Below are 17,797 nucleotides of genomic sequence, written 5' to 3'. Positions count from 1 at the left end.
CCTGAGGCTCTGTGCCCAGCTGTGAGTGAACCAGTTGCGCCCCCATAATCCACCACTGGCATAACATAACACAAAGTAAGAGAGAATATAGTTATTGCCTCTCCACCCCAAACACAACAACAACCTCATGCTTTCCACCAGAAGTTAACTATGTGGAGATCACACAATATTGATTTCTCTCTTGCGGTTTCTCATCTACCAAGAAATCAGTTACTTCTCTGGATGCAATTGTATTTTTATAACTTATAAATGGATCAGGTATCTTAACAAAACATGTTGCAGCTAAGACAACTCAAAATAAATATGATGGCGGTGTGTTTTTTTCCAGGAAGAACAAAACAGAGGAAAGCCGAACTGGGAACATCTGAATGAAGACCTGCATGTACTAATCACTGTGGAAGATGCTCAAAACAGAGCAGAAATAAAACTGAAGAGGGCTGTAGAAGAAGTAAAAAAATTACTGGTACCTGCAGTAAGTAAATATATTGAAATATTCATGTTTTATGATGTGTTCTTTAAATTGGGAATGAGAATCTTCAGATTAGGTTACATTCTTGTGAGTGTAGTTTCATAGTGGAGTATTTTTTGATGTACTACTAAATGATGTACTACAATGTCATAAAGGATATTAATAGGAATAAATCTATAACTTGTTCAAAAGTCAGATTTCTTCTAATGGAAAAGGATAATTTATAATGCATTCCCATAATTGAAAACTATGGGTCATTTTAGAGATCTTTGACCACAATCTAGAGAAATGTGTGAGGCTGTTGACATAAAAACAAAGCAAACTACTTTTTAAACTTGTGAAACTTAGAAAGTGAATCTTTCAAAAGCACGTTTAGCACATTACAGAGGGTTGTTGTTAAGAGAAGAAATGTCAAAAGTTCAGAAAGCCATAAGAAAACACTTGGGTACACCTAAAGTAACTATCTGGGTTCTATGCAAGATGTGTAATTTAAAAAGTGGGTGGGGCCTAACAAAGTGTTAAGGAAATGTACAACTCCTATCTAACTACAAGTAAACCTCACCAGTTTCTTGATGGTGGCCATAATATTTATTTGGCTGCCACATGTGATGAATCAAGTTTTTATAAAATTGATTTGGTGAGGTATTACTAAATAGGTCTTTACTAATTCTACATATTGCCAACAGGACATAGAAGACTAGGAAATAGAAATAGAAATGTATGAATGAGATCACTTTAAGGTTGCAGGTGTTCAAACTGTTTTTGCTTTGACTTGTTCAGTGTTTCCATGAAAGAATGAGCAGAATTCACTGATTATAAGGGGCAGTGCTAATTTTCCATGGAACAAAAATTCATAATTAACTTCATGGGTATTCAGTTTTGGAGTTGGAGAAATTCCATTTGATGTGTGTATGATAATATATAACATTATCAGGTTATGTGAAATTTGAGAGATTTTTACAAGGAAGATAAGCACAATGCAGTGTAATTTTCAATGATAGGTTTTTAAAATGAAGCTGAAGTATTTGTCATATAGAGGAAAGAAGTAGTATCAAGTACAAATTATACATTAGTACCACAGAAAAACATGTTTGGTCAGTATAATTTAAGGTATTACTATACTAGACAAAATGGTTCAGAGTACAGTTTTCATATTTTTAACAAATGATTGAGACATTAGGAAATTTCACTGAAGTTATCTTTAGTTAGACCTTAATTGGAGAGAAAGGAGCAGAAATACATAACTGGTTTCTTCATCATTTAAAACTACAATTTAGTAGCTGGTTGATAGTTTCATAGAACTGATTGAAACTGATTTTGAAACTGATTATTTGAAACTGATACCTTAATATTAAACATGTATACATATACTAGGACTGTCAACTGATTGCACTGTACTGTACTTGAAGCTATCTTCCTTTGAACTGATTAAATTGATTAAATTAAAAAACCTTTTGCGTATTACAAAATCAACTTAGATGCCCTTTTTACAGCACATGAAGCATAAGAATGTATAATTTAATGAACAATAAAATATATTTTTGATTTTACTCAATACGATGATTAGCTGATCTGCTGATTAAAACCCTTTAAACCTTAACCCAGTTGATGTCAGACAATGAAGTGTATGTGTTTGTGTTGCATGCATAGTCAAATAGTTGAACAGATCTTGATGCATTTGGAAGTGTATGACTTTAAGATTGTAGCAATTTTAACTGGTACAGCTTTTATTGGGGAGTCAGCTGTGTTAAATTTATTTTGAAAAGTTACTCAAATTATGAATGTGCTCCTCCAGAGATAATGATAGGCTCAAATCAGGATATAAAGAATATGGTGTGCATAAAGGAGAGAGTATTTGTGATGCATGCAAGTTGCAGACAGTCAGCTCCTAATTTCACTACAAATCAAGTTTTTGTTTGTGTAAATCATTGCTTAATTCTGCTTGATAATTTGAATCATTCTTTTTTACACTGTTCATTGTTTTATCACATGCTGGTTTTTCTCTGTCTCCATTTCAGTATTGGATTTTCTTTGCAAGTTATATGCTTTAGGAGCTTATGAATGAATATTCGTAAAGTCATGAAAAGGGAGAGGTGGTTTGAGTACCTTGTAACTAAATGTTAATGACTATTGCTGTATATATGGAACATGGAGAGGACCATATTTGTTATTAATAATGTCATAAGTGTGAAGGGACAGTTTGCATAAATACTGGTCTTGATTATTCCTCTTTATAAATTGCTAGGTTGACTTCCCAAATGTGATGTTAAAGTAATGGAAGTGGTTTGTTTTGTGAGTCTGCCACTAAACCTCCCCATGCTTTTTATGCTAAGAGTGGTTCTCTGTTTCATTGTAAATTTACATTGGTTCTATGTTAACTGCCACTTACTTTATAAGTATGGAGTCAACCTCAGAAATAGTTGCTTGTTCTTCCTCCTTAATCCCTCTTCCCTCAAGCCTTTACAGCACTGATACTAAAAATGATTAAGGTTAACCGGGGTTCTAGTTTAACCAAGGTCTGAAACTGCATTTGCAAATGGTTTCAGAGACTCACAAATCATAAGTCATATGCTCAGAGGCATGTGTACAGTCAACAAAGCTAGTAGCCATTGATAGCATTTTGTCCATGCAATTCTTTTTTGAAAGGTTTAAGGTTGTTGGCTACCACTGTATCTTGTCAAGGGGAGAACTCCATAGTGCTACTATGTGTTGTGTGAAGACTTCTTTTTGTCTGTTCTGAATTTTCCAGTGTTAAACTTCATTGTCCTGAGATTTAATACCATCTTCACACCAATATTTTATCCACCTTTTCAATGTTCTCCCCCTTACTGCTTTTTCTGAACTATAAACCCCACAAATATTACTTATAGGGCAATTTATCTAGCCCATTTCTGAACTTTGCCCTTTCTGAACCTTTTCCAGCTCTACAATAATGTTTTTTTCAGGTGAGGCAACCAGAGCCACACAGCATATTCCACATGTGGTTCCACCTTAGATTTATATAAAAGCATTATGTTATTGGCAGTTTTATTTCCCATCCCTTTCCTAGAGTTTGCATTTTTCACAACTGTTGCACACTGGGTGAACACTTTTATTAAGCTATACACCTCATTTGTGTATATGTGAAATGAGGATTTAATTGGGTTTTGCCTTAATCTGTATCACTGCACACGTAGCATCTGCCCATTCAGCTACCTTGCAGAAATAATTTTGAAGCTTATTGCAGTCTCTTTTTGTTTTAACCACCTTAAACAATTTAGTGTAATCAACAAACATAACCACCTCACTGCTGACATATAACTCTAGATCATTAATGAATAGAACAGACACACAACATTGCATTTGGAGGTCACTGAGCATCATCAGTTCTAGCTGGACTGCTGGTGGAGGGGTTACTCCCTCTTTGGTTTTTAACTTTGTTGTTTTTTTGCATACCTTAGGTTTTGCTCAAATATGCTGATACTTCCTTCTTATTTCTTAACAGCTCTGCTTTGTCTCCAGTCGTGTAGTTTACTATTAGAGGGAATGATAAACTATTCACAATAGTTAATGCAGTTTAGGCAGATCAAACATCTGGTTTCTTGGACAGTTTTTACATGGACAGCAATTTGTTAATTTTGTAGGCTTTACATTTTTTCCTAAGGAAGACCTCATGACATCCTGTGATTATATTGTCAAATTTTATTCCACCCTTTTTGTGGTAGATATCCAGGAATATCTGGAATGGGTTCATTGGAATATCATGGGTTCCGCTTAGGTGGTGAATGCCTCACAAATGGTTCAGGTGTAGGTAATGTGCTGCTGATCCCACCACACTTCTAAGAGTTGTTTCAGAACAGAAAATAATTGAAAGTGGCATGGTTTGAATAAACAGAACTATGGCTCTAGCCATAGTTTTGGTTACTATAACATAGCTAAATCTGTATCCACCAACAGTTGAGTTTAATTAACAATAATTCAGTCCAGTCACCGGAGGGAATAGTTGAAATATCCATCGTTGCAAGGAGAATATTTAAATCTTTAGCTCATAAAATGGTAGGGGTTTAGGGATACTTAACACGTTGAATTTAGATTTAGAGGATCCTGATTGCTTCTCTTAAAGTTAAGTATCAAGGCCAGCGAATCAGAGTTCCCAAATGCATTCTAAAAGATGGAGATAAGGCCATTTCTTCTGTCAGGAATGTACTCGCCTTTCTGCCTATAGCAGAAGCAGGTTTTGTTCAGCATAAATATTTTTTTAACCATGAACTATCAGCAGCTGAAGTATGCATTACAATCAGAGTGCTGGTTTGTTAGGCCCCTTATTACTGGCCTCTAGTTGATACACCTCTCAGCCACCACAAGACCTCAGACCTGATTTGATGCCAGTATTTTGCTGTTTTTTTAAATGTAGTACTTGGCTGCTCTGCTTGGTTTTACATTTGCCAGTTCAGGCAGTCAAAACTTTATAGTATAATGTCAGATGTAGTTGTGGCTCATAAATGCAGGTGAAATCAAAGAACTTGCTTCTCAGTTAATGATGGGAACAGAGGTTGGAGAACTGTAAATTATTTTTTACTTCTGCATTCCTTTTAATAATTGAATTGGCTGTTACAATAGATCCATCTTACATTGAGGATTTAATTTTAACAATCAGGTGGTTCTACAATCTCTTATTTGGCTTCTGGTCAAATGAGATTCACAGAACCTGGTAACATGCTCTGTAAGTTGCATCAGCTTAAGTTGCAGAAGTTCACTTGAACTATGTGAGTAGTGAGGGCCTGCAATAAAATAGTGTTGTGCCAACCAGGCTGAGTATCTGTAAGAAGTGGTAGAATTAAAGGAAACTGCTTTAATATTTAAGGAGCATAAGAACATGGTTCCTTCTTATAACAAGCAAGCCATAGTTCTCTTTCACGCCAGTGTGTTCTGTGACAGTTCTAATATGTTAATTTAAAGCAGAAGTAAAAAGCTTCTCTGATTTTCTTTCTTCTTTTTGAACTAAATTTACTTTTGTAATCTGCTAGACATTTTGACCAGATTACTGAATGAGGCTGAAAATAAGATTTACTAGTACAGTGGTCTTATTATAACAGGACATCTCTAGTAGTCACCGAACCTAATTGGAAATTACAAAGTCATAAATCTGTTACAGCAACTTTCTGAACTATGTTAAGAACATATTCATTTGTAATTGTGAATTTTCTACAGTGGCAGGAATTGGACTAGATGAGGTTGATCCAGCTCTGATTCCATGCAGTCTTAAAGTCAGCAGTGGTGTTTGCATTTTAAATGATGCTGCTCACCTGTTTTCTGATGTTGCTGCACTTGAGCAGAGATGGCATAAAGAACTTGGAGCTAGTGTAGGATCATATTTGCAAATGTAAAGCATAATACATAGGAGTTTTGTGCATCTGCTCCACATGCTTTCTGTTTTCAGTGATGATGAAGCTGCCATAACACCAGACTTTTGCAGACACTACCACAAAGTATTCTGTGTCCAGTTGTTCTGGCATTTTACCTCCTTCCATAGAACTAAATAATGGCATAATGACCAAAACTTTGAATATATGGGAAACTCAGGTTTGATATTTGCTTACCTGTGTAGCTCATTAGTTAGCCCTGATCATCAAATTACCTTGCAAAATTGTTGCTTATTAAAATAAAGCCACAGAATAACTAGCTTCCTATCTGATAATTATACAGGGGTCATAACTTGTATCCTGAGTAGCCTTGTATCCTGAGTAGCATATGCAGGGAGACATATTTTCTCCTGAGTTCTTGATAACACTGTTCTCTAGAGCCATTGCAAACCTGTAGGCCTCAGTCTTTCAAACTGCACAATCTAAAAGGCTTGCCCTGCTGCCTATCTGCTAGTAGTGATTTGGTTGACACACCTGGTCATACTGTTTTCATCTTTCTTATGCCTGTGATCCGGACCCTATGCCATCTGAATGAGAAATGGAGGTTGCTTCCCTGTAAACAGAGTTCTTCCCAAGTGCCATTGTCTAGTCAGGTATCCCTACCACTTCCCTCTTTTGGGAAATATTTTTTTATTTACTAAAAGATAGAGAAGCAGAGGGACTGAGCAGTAGCTCTGCTTTAAAGACTTTATCTCCATGTGTTGGATGGTACTTCCTGTGCATTGGTAGTTAAAAGGTTCCAGTGCTCCCACCTATTACTTGGCTAGACAGGGTCACTTAGGAAGAATTCTCCTAACAGGTAAGGGACTTCCCCTTTCTAACTCCAGTTTTTGTGTCATGTTCCAGGTCTTCCAAAGGTTGATAAGCCCCTCCCAGAAAAAGTAAGTTGGGTTGTGATTTTTCTGATTTATAGAGAGAAATTTAGTGGTCATTCTGCCTCTTCATAATTTTATAAAGGGTTGGCTGTGTACAGTTGTAGTTGCTTTATTTTCCAAGTCATCTTAACTTGTGTAGTTGTAACTTGGTAAAACTGACTCATGATACTATATATTCCACTAAAATGGTAAAAAAAAATGATATTTTTGTGGATTTTTTCTGAGCACTTACACATTGTAAATGGGAGAAGCTAATATTTGAAGGTAATAGTGGTTAAGTTAATAAAATTTAAAAATGCCAAGGACTAGTAGATGGAATCCTAAATGGAATATATTTGTGAATTTAAAAGGTTCTAATTATGACAATGTCATCTTCAAACAATGCCAGGCTGTCTGGCTTGATTGATCTGTCTGTTGTGCTGAACATTTGCGTGCCATTTCATGTTCAGGCATTTACTGATATAAATAGTAAGGACTCTTTTCTCTAGGATAAAGCCCTCTTTCACAATGAGAAGTACATTAATCATACTTCTATTTTAAAAACCCATGCATTTTAGGACTATTATAAAGTATGCAGTTTGGAATAGAATGTTGTCATGTCAGACACATAGTTTGTACCAACAAATTTTAAGATTTAAAAAGAGAATGGGATGGCTAACAAACCACACCAATGGCTGATTTGGAAATGAACAAAAATTAGTTAGCTCTGGGCTAAACTGTAGCGTGATACCATTGCAGCATAGAACATTGTTGAGGGTTTGCTCCCAAAATAGATGTTAGGAAACCACTTCTGCAATAAGTGGGTGGCAGCAATCTGTTGGCACTGACTGCATAGCATTGGGTTATTTTAACCAATGAACTGTACTCTGGAGTATTATGTAAAATCTTTTGAGCTTCAGCTATATTTGTGGCAGATATTTGCACATTAAAACAGAGCAATGGATGAAGGATGGTAAAAAGTACTAGTTGAAGCAAAGGGCAGTGGAAAATAACTTACAGATTTATCCATTTAATGGAGATTGTGACAATTTGCTACAGATCCGGATGACCACTGGTGTATAGATCAATCTGTCAATGCTAGCTTCCACCTCCTAAATTTCATTATAGACATGTATGCAGGAGGTGCTATTTGGAATCTTAAGTTACAATCAGGGGGAAGGAGCACTTGGCTGATATTCCGTTACCTCCAAAACACATACTAAGCCCATCTTCTCCACACCCGCCCTTTATCTAAGCATTCATTGTGCATTCTGATATGTGGGGGCTGGGCTAGATTGTCAAATTACTCAGTCAACATCACTCGGTTAAATTAAGAAACTTCATTTAGAATCAGGAAAGAACAATATTGCAAAATATAAGCAAAATTTTGAATAAGCTAAACTAGAGAACATCTAATAGGTTTTCCAGACTTTCATAGTCATGGGTAACTATTATTCAAAGATGAGTTTTCCTTATCAAAACACTGAGTCCTGTGAGCTTGGGGAAATGTGGATACAGTGGTACCTCGGGTTACGTACACTTTGGGTTACATATGCTTCAGATTACAGACTCCGCTAACCCAGAAATATTACCTTGGGTTAAGAACTTTGCTTCAGGATGAGAACAGAAATTGTGCGGCAGCAGCAGCAGCGGGAGACCCCATTAGCTAAAGTGGTGCTTCAGGTTAAGAACAGTTTCAGGTTAAGAACCGACCTCCAGAACGAATTAAGTACGTAACCAGAGGTACCACTGTAAAGGGATCTGAACTCGCTAGTCTGGAGTAAGAAGAAGGCCAAGGGGCTTTTAGTCCGCATACCATGGATGAAAATCTTTCCACAGTCTGATGGGACAGAGTACTGACACCTGCAGTTGTATGCTTCACATGTGGGAGGTAGGCAGCATTTCAAAAGTAAAGTGTAATTTGAGAGTGTTCTGGACTTTTTTTTTCTTGGAACACTGGGATCTGTTGTTGAATCACAACTGGCTTTTTCAAAAATGGTTTTCAGAACAGTGCAGGAATGGCTGTTGTTTGAGAAATCCAGTCCTTGTTGAATATGCAAAACATTATTATTATTATTATTATCATCATCATCATCATCATCATCATCATCATCATCATTAAATTTGTTAGTTGCTTTATCTTGCCCATGGCAACCCAAAGTGATTTAAACCAAAAGCCAAATACCCCATGCCCCCAAATATACATTAAAATTAAGGGGAGAAATACATGAAAAACACTCCACCCACTTCTAAAAGGCCACAGATAGTTCAAAGGCCTGGTTATAGAGGAAATATTTTGCCTAAAGATATATAGTTGCATGTTCTTTGAATACTCAGTTAATTGTTTTGATTTTTTTCAGAAATAAGGCAGATAAGTGTGTGTACATGTGATGTACAGTAAAGATCTATGTATTTCCTGGAGAATTGAGCTCATTGAATATATCAGATAGGTAGAAGGCACAAAAGTGTGTGAGAGCGTTCAGGTTTACTCGGAGAATAAACCTAGTAAAATGAGGGATGGTAGGGCTAAGAATTATTTATTTTATTTAGCAGGATTTGTATACTACTTAATCATCAAAGGCTCTAAGCAGATTACCTTACAAATACTCATAAAATTAGATGTTGAAAGCCAAGTCAGATTCACACATCTGGGCAAACAATTTTTTCATCAGGTGCCAAACACAATACAATGGATGTTCCTGCGTAATATGAATAGGCAGGGAGTACAGGTGCTGCCACACTGAAAGATTCATTCCTTGCATCTGCAGAATGAATATTACGTGGCCCTTAGAGAAATAGCAGTTCCACAGATCGAGTGGGCAGCTCTGCAGTGTTTGACAGAGATCACATTGGAGTTCAGCATTCAAATTTATGTCCGAGGGTTAATACCTTTAAAGCATAGAATTGTCATGATGTATATATAAGCTACCAAATCTTTTCTTCCCCAAACAGCAATAAGATAAGATTACCAATCTTAATCATAGAAAAGCGGATGTATAGAAGACGGGGGACGATCATCATAATCTTATCCCTAACCATTTGTAGAACTTAATTTGCTACCAGCCTACTTTAATCATCTTAAAACTGAGGCATGCGTCTTTAATCCTAATTCGAAAGCTTACCCTAACTTTAGTATCCCATAATCTGTTGTAGATACCATAAATTCCTTTGATCCATAAAATGATGTATAGAAGAGGCCTGTTTTAAAAAAACTTAAATGGAAAATACGCCAAGATCTTTTCATAATTAAATTAACTATCATGTTTTTTACATTGCTTGTCTTTCTATTCTATGTATCTCTTATAGCAACCATAATTGAAGATTAAGACAAAACTAATTTAAAACAGATTGAAGTGTTCTCTGTCCCTGATCCCCTTCTTACAATGTACTGTACAATTATCTTGAATAACTCCTTAGGTGTTGTGAAAACAAGGAAATGTTTGTTTGCTGGCTTATTTACATCTTTTAAAATCTGTTTCTTCAATTATTATTTTCTCTAAAGTAATGATAGTTGAGCACATGTGCCACATGTCAGCAAGATTTAAGTGTAATACAGTAGAGCTATTGTCCAGTACATGTGTAGCATATCCTTTTAAAATGTTGGCTTGGGTATTGCCTTTGTTATAGTGAGCTGTAGAGTTATGACCAAGTTTTCATCCTCTCCTGCTCATGTCCAGCAATACTGCAACTCCCTGCTGCCCCTGCCACTTGTAGTGTTACACCTCCTGTCCCAGTACTCATGTCTGACTTGGAGTGATACATGCTTGACTTGACTAAATACTTCAATTTTTCATTCATTTCCTCTGAGGCATTGCTGTTAAAGAAGATCACAATGTTGCTTTGTAACTAATGTTCTAAACTGCGTGACAACATAACCTAAGATTTACCTTTCATGTTTTGATTTTGAAATTCAGTCTACCAGTAAGATTTTCTAGTGCAAGCACATGGCTGCTTCTAACAACTACTTGTGTTAATTTGTAAGCATTTGGGGTAACTGACTTGAAAAAGCAGTTTTTAAAATGGGGTATGTATGTGGTAACTCTTAATTGATGCAGTTAGCAATAAACTGTAGTTAATCAAATGATGCTAGGTGTGCTGTGTTTATATTTTTGCAGTATGACATAGTAAAGCAAGAAACATCAAGTTCTGCTGAGCTTCTGAATAAACTTCAGTGTATGTTTAAATCTATTAGAGAACTCTGTTGGCATATAACAAGAAGTCTAGAACATGCATGGAACTATTTCAAATGTTTCACTGCGTAAGCATTGACCTGCTATGACAATAAATTTGTGCTGGGGTGTTGGTGGTAGAATCCTGTCATAAAGCCTAAACTGAGAACCTGAATAATTAACTTATGGCTGACAGTCTGCTTGGGAGACTTTTTATTTGTACTATCTTAAATGTTTTAAATATAAGAGTTTTGAAAAGTATAGTTAGAGTAGCATGGGTAATTTAGTCTATTGCAAATGCGTTGTTGCAATATGGGGTGTAAGAATTATGTGTGGTATTCAACCAAGTTTCCTCAAAGTAGACCCATTAAAGTTAATGAACATTGTTAAGTTAGGTCCATTCATTTTAATGGATCTACTCTGAGTAAAACTTAGTTGGTTACCACCCAGTGTGTGGATTAATGCTTGGAAAATACTGCCTGGCCAGATGTCCCCTAAATTAATGAAAATGTTCATCCATTCATCCATATAAATGGCTGTGCCTACTTGAACTTGAAATTCAAATGCACTTTTCCTTCTGTGCCAAGCCAGGCATGATGATAGTATATGAATGCATCTTTGCCACTGATTTTTTGGAAAGTAGCAGCAAGTAGAATTCATCCAGTTTGGGACTATAGGTGGAAGTCCCCTCCCCCTTCTTCAGCAGTGGCTATTTGCCGTAGTAGTAAAAGTATGGGTGCCAGCAATTGTACCTGGATCTTTCCCTCCCCTGCTGCTTTGGAGATGATTCACCCACCTCTCTTATACACAGTTTGAACCTCAGTGGCTTCTGAACTTCGGTTGGGTTCTTGAAGAGAAATTTCAGAATGAAATAATTAGCTTTATATAATTACGAAACAACAGATCTGTACACGTAAACCTTTAATCAATGAAAAGAATGCATGCAAATTTCTTAATTGATCTGAATGTGACAAACTTGACTTTCAAGAATAAAATGCCTATTCCTAATCACTCTACTAAAATTAGAAGGATACTCATTGTTTATATGTGGATCTATTTTTTTCTGCTATTACTATAGATTGCATTTCCAGCCTCCACATTTTTGTTTTCTTTTTCAAATGATAATTGATATAGAATTTTGTGTTTTAAAAATATTTTTATTGATTTTAATAAAACAAAATAAAGCCGCTTCAAGTAAACATATAATCTGTTACAGATACAGATTATAAAATACCTAATACAACAAATGATTAAATTATTTTAGAAGAGTTGCAAATATTGGCAAGCATTCTACATTCTACAATTTCTCTCTCCACCCAAAATATGAGCTATTTTCTTCTGTAAGTAGAATTAGACAATGTCCTCTTAAGAAGTGCAATACTGTAGACAGGTTTTATTAACTGTTGTCATTTTCACTGCTGATCCCTTATCCAGTTTTCAAATATTAATAAAACTTAACATTATAACAATAGTGATGACAAATGTGACTTTCTCTTATGAATCCATAATCTTTTCTGCAGCTGATCTACTTTTATTGTCTTGTGACACAACTCAATTCTTGGTTGCTGAACTTATTTATTTATTCAACAGGATGTATAGACCACTTAATCATCCTTAACATCTAAGATTTGCATAGAATATAAAATGCTCATTTAGAGATACAAGTAACTTGTTTTTAACATTTGACTATAAGTTACATTTTATCAAAATATAAGGAAAAGCAGCAGTTACTAAAGTATGTGTAGGTTAGTGTAAACAAAGACCTTGCTACATATGGTGAAGGGATCTGCCTATTAATAGCAGATAGGAAGTTCCAGACAGTAGGTTGATTCCTTGCAAGCGGAGAATGAACATTACATGACATTGTAAAACTTCCAGTTGGGCATATATGGGGAAAGCTGATCTTTCCAACTAGACTGGTCCAAAGCACATTGTACTCGTAGTATTCTATTTAGAAAACATGGTTTTAATCTTTCAGTTGAAGGTATATATTGACTTGGTAAAATATAACCTTTCTAGTAGGAAGCTATGCTGTGAGAGTGCATCTCCCCACCCCCACCCCAATGTGCAGAAAGGTGTTGCTACTCTTTCCAACCATGCAGGGCCATTTTAATCTGAATAGAAAATCTGTCTCAGGGCTGAAGTACAGTAATTAGCTGTCTCTTCAGAGTGTCAGAGCAAAATTACCATTGTAATGGTTTAGCTGGAGGATAAAAGGATTGAATTTGGGTCCCTTTGCCTGCCAAACTAAGTTGCCATGGGAATTTTCAAACGTAAGAGGCGTTTACTTAGAGCAATTTGAAGGGTTTGAATAAACTCATAAATTATGGTTTTTAGAGCAGCAGCAATCTCTGCTTTCTCTGGCATAGGCTGAGCAGCAACATGAAGGCTGTTAGAAACTGCTTATGCTTAATGAGAACGAGTTGATCCATGCTCCCGTGCAGACTATCAGCTTATTAAAGCTAAACTGTTTCTGCTAAATACTGTACAGTAAGCACATTTCAAGAGAGACAGTTTGTAACAAATCCCTAGAGTAAAAAACAAAATCTGATTGCTGTAGATGTAAATTGAATTTCCCTTGCTGGATTAGATCTCTTTTCAAGTAATACTATTAAAAATGGTTCTTTATTTTGTTTCAGTAAACATTAACTTGATTTTAACTTTCCTCCCTGCATGTAATATTTATTACAATACTTGTCAAATCTGACTATGGAGGGGATAAAGGGACACTGAAGACTTCATTTGAAAGCAAATAAGATGTCTGGGCACTTTGAACTGGTTCTTTTGGGTCACGTGTAAACATTTGCAGAGACCATGCTCATTCTCACTAAAGAAGTTGGGCTCTGACCTAATGACTTGCTAGTCACCTTTGACACTGTTTAAATGTGAGCAGGTAGATTCTCTTTCTGTAAATAACTTAAGTAATGAACATTGCTCATGCTTGTTTAACCTTCAGTTGTTCTTGATGAATCAGCTGTAACAGTAACTTGTGTTCTGTTCTGGGCTTTAAGAGCATGGTTATTATTGAAGCCTTTGTCTTTTATTTTTGTTGATACCAAATTGGATGTGACAGAGCTACCACTCCTATCTATACCGTGTGTGTGTGTGAGAGAGAGAGAGAGAGAGAGGGAGAGGGAGAGAACTATTTTAGGGGGTGTGTGAAAGGGGCAGAACTGTACCTCACATAAACTGGCTGTGCTTTCTCTCTTGAGGTACTGTACAATTATCCTTGGCTGACACAATATCAACTAGGCTAGGAGAAAAGTGCCTGGGATTGGCAAGTATTTGGGGAGGATTCAGCTGTCCGCATTCATGTGCTGATTTTGATCCTCAAAACCTGTATTGTGCAAATAAAAGATGTTTGGCCCTCAGCTTATATTTGTGATGTCAGGCTCCAAGGTTCTCTTCTGGCAGTTCCCTCATTGTGAGAAGTGAAGTTACAAGGAACCAAGCAGAGAGCGCCCACTCTGTGGAATGCCCTCCTATCAGATGCTAAAGAGATAAAACAATTATACAATTTTCCTCAGACATCTGAAGGCAACCCCGTAATGGGAAGTTTTGTTATCTGATGGAAGTTAGCGGACGTTTCATTGTCTTTTTTAAATATTCTGTTGGAAGCAGCCCAGAATGGCTGGGGCAACCCAGTCAGATGGGTGAGGTACAAGTAATAAATGACTATCATCATCATCATTTTTTGATAGTGTTGGAAGGGTTGGAGCTCAGTGGCAGGGCATTTGCCTTGTATGCAAAAGGTCCTATGTTTTTTCCCCTGCATCTCCAGGGAGGGCTGGAAGAGATTCTCTGTTTGAAACCCTGGAGAGCTGCTGCTGATTATTGTAGGTGGAGCAGTGCGTCTGACTCAGATAAGGCAGCTTCCTATTCCTGTGTTGTGTGATAAGTTTAAGGACTGTCAACTGATTAAAGATTCTTGCTCCATGGGTGTTAGTCCCAAGGTATGTCCATGGCACTTAGGAAAAAGTCAGCTTAGAATAAAACTGCAAGCTTAGCTTCCAGATCAAGCCCAGTATATGTCTCAGTTTATATGTTGCCCTTTAAAACCTAAAACAAAGTTTGAGATTCAAGTTTCAGCTTTCAGCTCAAGTTAGAACTAGCTAAAAACTCACTCAGTTTTGAAAATGAAAGCAAGTGAAAACTAGAGAGTAACTTACACCTTAAACATAAGTTCATGCTCGGTATAGACTTTATTTAAGGTGTGCTTCATATAAATTTCAAGTGTTAGAGACACAGTGAATGTTAAGCTCAGTATTTGGTTGAATTTCAAAACCAGCCACACCTCCTTCAGTTTTAAAACTTATATAGGGAGTTTGAGTCTTACATTTTCTGAAGGGCTTCAAGGGCACACCCTTATCTTAATTCCATCCATTGCCTCCTAGCCTAAAAAAAATCACATCCCTAGAGGGCTAAATGGACCTACACTCCATATTTCAAATTTCTGTTCCCTGGAATTTGGTGCAGCCCAGCAATTTGAGCCACACATCCTTATATTCTTCAAACAATGACCTCTTGATCTGCTTGGCTGCAGGAAGAGGTGAGGGAAGGTAGCCAAAGCTATATATTTAGGGCAATCTAGTGATGGAGACTGCACTGTGAGCAGGATTAGAAGCACCCACTGACAAAGCATTTCAGCCCTAGTGATAAAGCATTATTGTAGCACGCTAGTCTGGCAGATGTACAAGCTCAGCAGCAGGACAAGGAGCCCAGGGCAAACTACTCTCCTCACCTAAGAAATGCCAAGCAACAAAGTAAAAGTTATGTTACAACGGTTGCACATCACCTCGGTCTCTGCTGAGCGATGGCAAGATTCCAGGGGGTTCCAGGGTCATGTTTCCGTTGTAAATTCAGGCACGTCATAGACTGTAGAGTTTAAATATAAATGGTTTATTTTACACTTAAAGGTAAAGGTACCCCTGCCTGTACGGCCCAATCTTGCCAGACTCTAGGGTTGTGCGCTCATCTCACTCTATAGGCCAGGAGCCAGCGCTGTCCGCAGACACTTCCGGGTCACGTGGCCAGCGTGACAAGCTGCATCTGGCGAGCCAGCGCAGCACACGGAACGCCGTTTACCTTCCCGCTGGTAAGCGGTCCCTATTCATCTACTTGCACCCGGGGGTGCTTTCAAACTGCTAGGTTGGCAGGTGCTGGGACCGAATGACTTGAGCGCACCCCGCCGCGGGGATTCGAACCGCCAACCATGCGATCAGCAAATCCTAGGCGCTGAGGTTTTACCCACAGCGCCACCCGCGTCCCTTATTTTACACTTACATACACCTAAGTGCAAGGTTTACCTCACCTGGGCCGGTTCACTCCAGTGTAGATCCCTCCGTGGGTTGGATTGTGCCTGTGTGTGAGCACACGCGCCCATGATTTCTGGCTTCTGTGCAAACTTGATTTCTGGCACTGCGGAAGCAAGGCACCGCGCTGCACCAGTTTGGCACAGTGCGCGGAGACTTGCCAAGCGGGCGGCTCGGTTCAGGGACGGCTCGTGGGCCGGTTAAATGACCCCTGTGGGCCACTTGTGGCCCATGGGCCTTAGGTTGCCTACCCCTGCCTAAGAGTTTTCAACGGAAAGGGTGCATACAGGCCCCATTGATGCAAAACTTAGTTTGCTAGTTAGGAGGTTGAAAGCTAGAATCTTCAAAGTAGCTTTATCTGGAAAACTACCTATACTATTCATAGGGCCAGCTGGACAGGCACAGTTCGGGGGGGGGGGGGGACTTCAACAAGTGAATGAGACAGTGATGTTTGTATGAGGGTGGTGGTGGATTTGTTTGGTACTGCCGGGGGGGTGCATATGGGTATAAACCAGCCCTGTAGAACTGGGAGAGCTCTACTTAAACCAGACTGGAACAAAAATGTTGCTGTTTGAAAACAAAAAGGTGGAAGAGCAGCTTTTAAATTGATAACTGGGAGAGGCTGATGAACGTTCAAGATATATCATTCTGAAGGGTTGAGGGTGAAAACAATTGAATGTTCAAATGGAAGAGGGCAGAACTAGACAATGCAAGTGTAGGTGGGCATAATAGCCATTCAGAGAATCCAGGTTGCTTTAGATTAAAACATATGTGCCAAAGACATTTGCAGAGATACACTGTATACCAATCTTTAAATGCTAATGCTAGAGGTATCCAGATCAAGATGGGTGGGCAGGGGTGCTTGGTTTTAAAGAAAAGCATAGATAGGTATTGTGCTCATAGCAGAAACATGGTGAAAATAAGTGAATTAATGGGACTCTGGTATCTGTGGATATAAACTCTACAGCATTCACACATACACTAGTAGCTTTTGAATTGGTGTTGGCAACCTAGTGTGTAGCAGCTGTGAAGAAAAGCTAATTCCATTTTAGAAATCATTGTGAAAGGGATGGAAAAATAAAACTGCCTATCCCATGATGCTTTCCCAGCCTACCTGGAGATGCTAGGGATTGAACCTCTGAGGCCTTTTGTATGCAAATCATATGCTTGACCACTGAGCTTCAGCCATTTTCTCAAAGCTTACATTGTGTTAAACCAGCATTGTTTTCCCCATAGTACTCCCTGTTTTTGACCTCTTAGTACAGTGATTCCCATTGCGGGTCAGGGCATCCCTGGGGGTCTGCGGAATAACCATCCCCTGCCAGGGACTCACCTTGTTAATTGCACAGTGAAAGCCTTACATGGACCATCTTGAGAGACCAACAGGGGAAATCGCTAAGCAAATTTCCATTATGATTAGCACAACAGCTCACACCCTCTGATGATTGAGTTTAGGTCTTCATGAAGTTGTCCAGATTATTAATTTTATCAAATCTTGAACTTTGACTTCTAGGATCTTCTCAAAATTGTGTGAAGAAATGGAAAGCCAACATATGCAGTTACTTTTACATACAGAAGTGTGTTGGCTGTA

At 37.9% G+C, this 17,797-nt stretch overlaps 1 protein-coding gene across 13 annotated transcripts in view; it reads left to right on the top strand.

The window, feature by feature from the left end:
* Positions 1-17,797, top strand: part of QKI (QKI, KH domain containing RNA binding) — a 109,530-nt gene that overhangs the window by 65,149 nt on the left and 26,584 nt on the right. For 11 of the 13 annotated variants that reach the window (XR_003705953.2, XR_003705952.2, XR_013392209.1 and 8 more), the window contains exon 4: positions 329-472. The exons of the other annotated variants lie outside the window; for them this stretch is intronic. Coding sequence is in view for 7 of the 11 variants with exons in the window: in XM_028723849.2 (XP_028579682.1) it covers positions 329-472 (144 nt within the window). In the remaining 4 variants the exon portion in view is untranslated. The remainder of the gene's footprint in view (positions 1-328; positions 473-17,797) is intronic. 13 annotated transcript variants of the gene reach the window in all.

This window comes from Podarcis muralis, chromosome 3 (genome assembly GCF_964188315.1).
Source record: "Podarcis muralis chromosome 3, rPodMur119.hap1.1, whole genome shotgun sequence".
Classification (NCBI taxonomy): domain Eukaryota; kingdom Metazoa; phylum Chordata; class Lepidosauria; order Squamata; family Lacertidae; genus Podarcis; species Podarcis muralis.
Note: the sequence above shows the minus strand (reverse complement) of the source record. Positions and strands in the feature narration are given on the sequence as shown.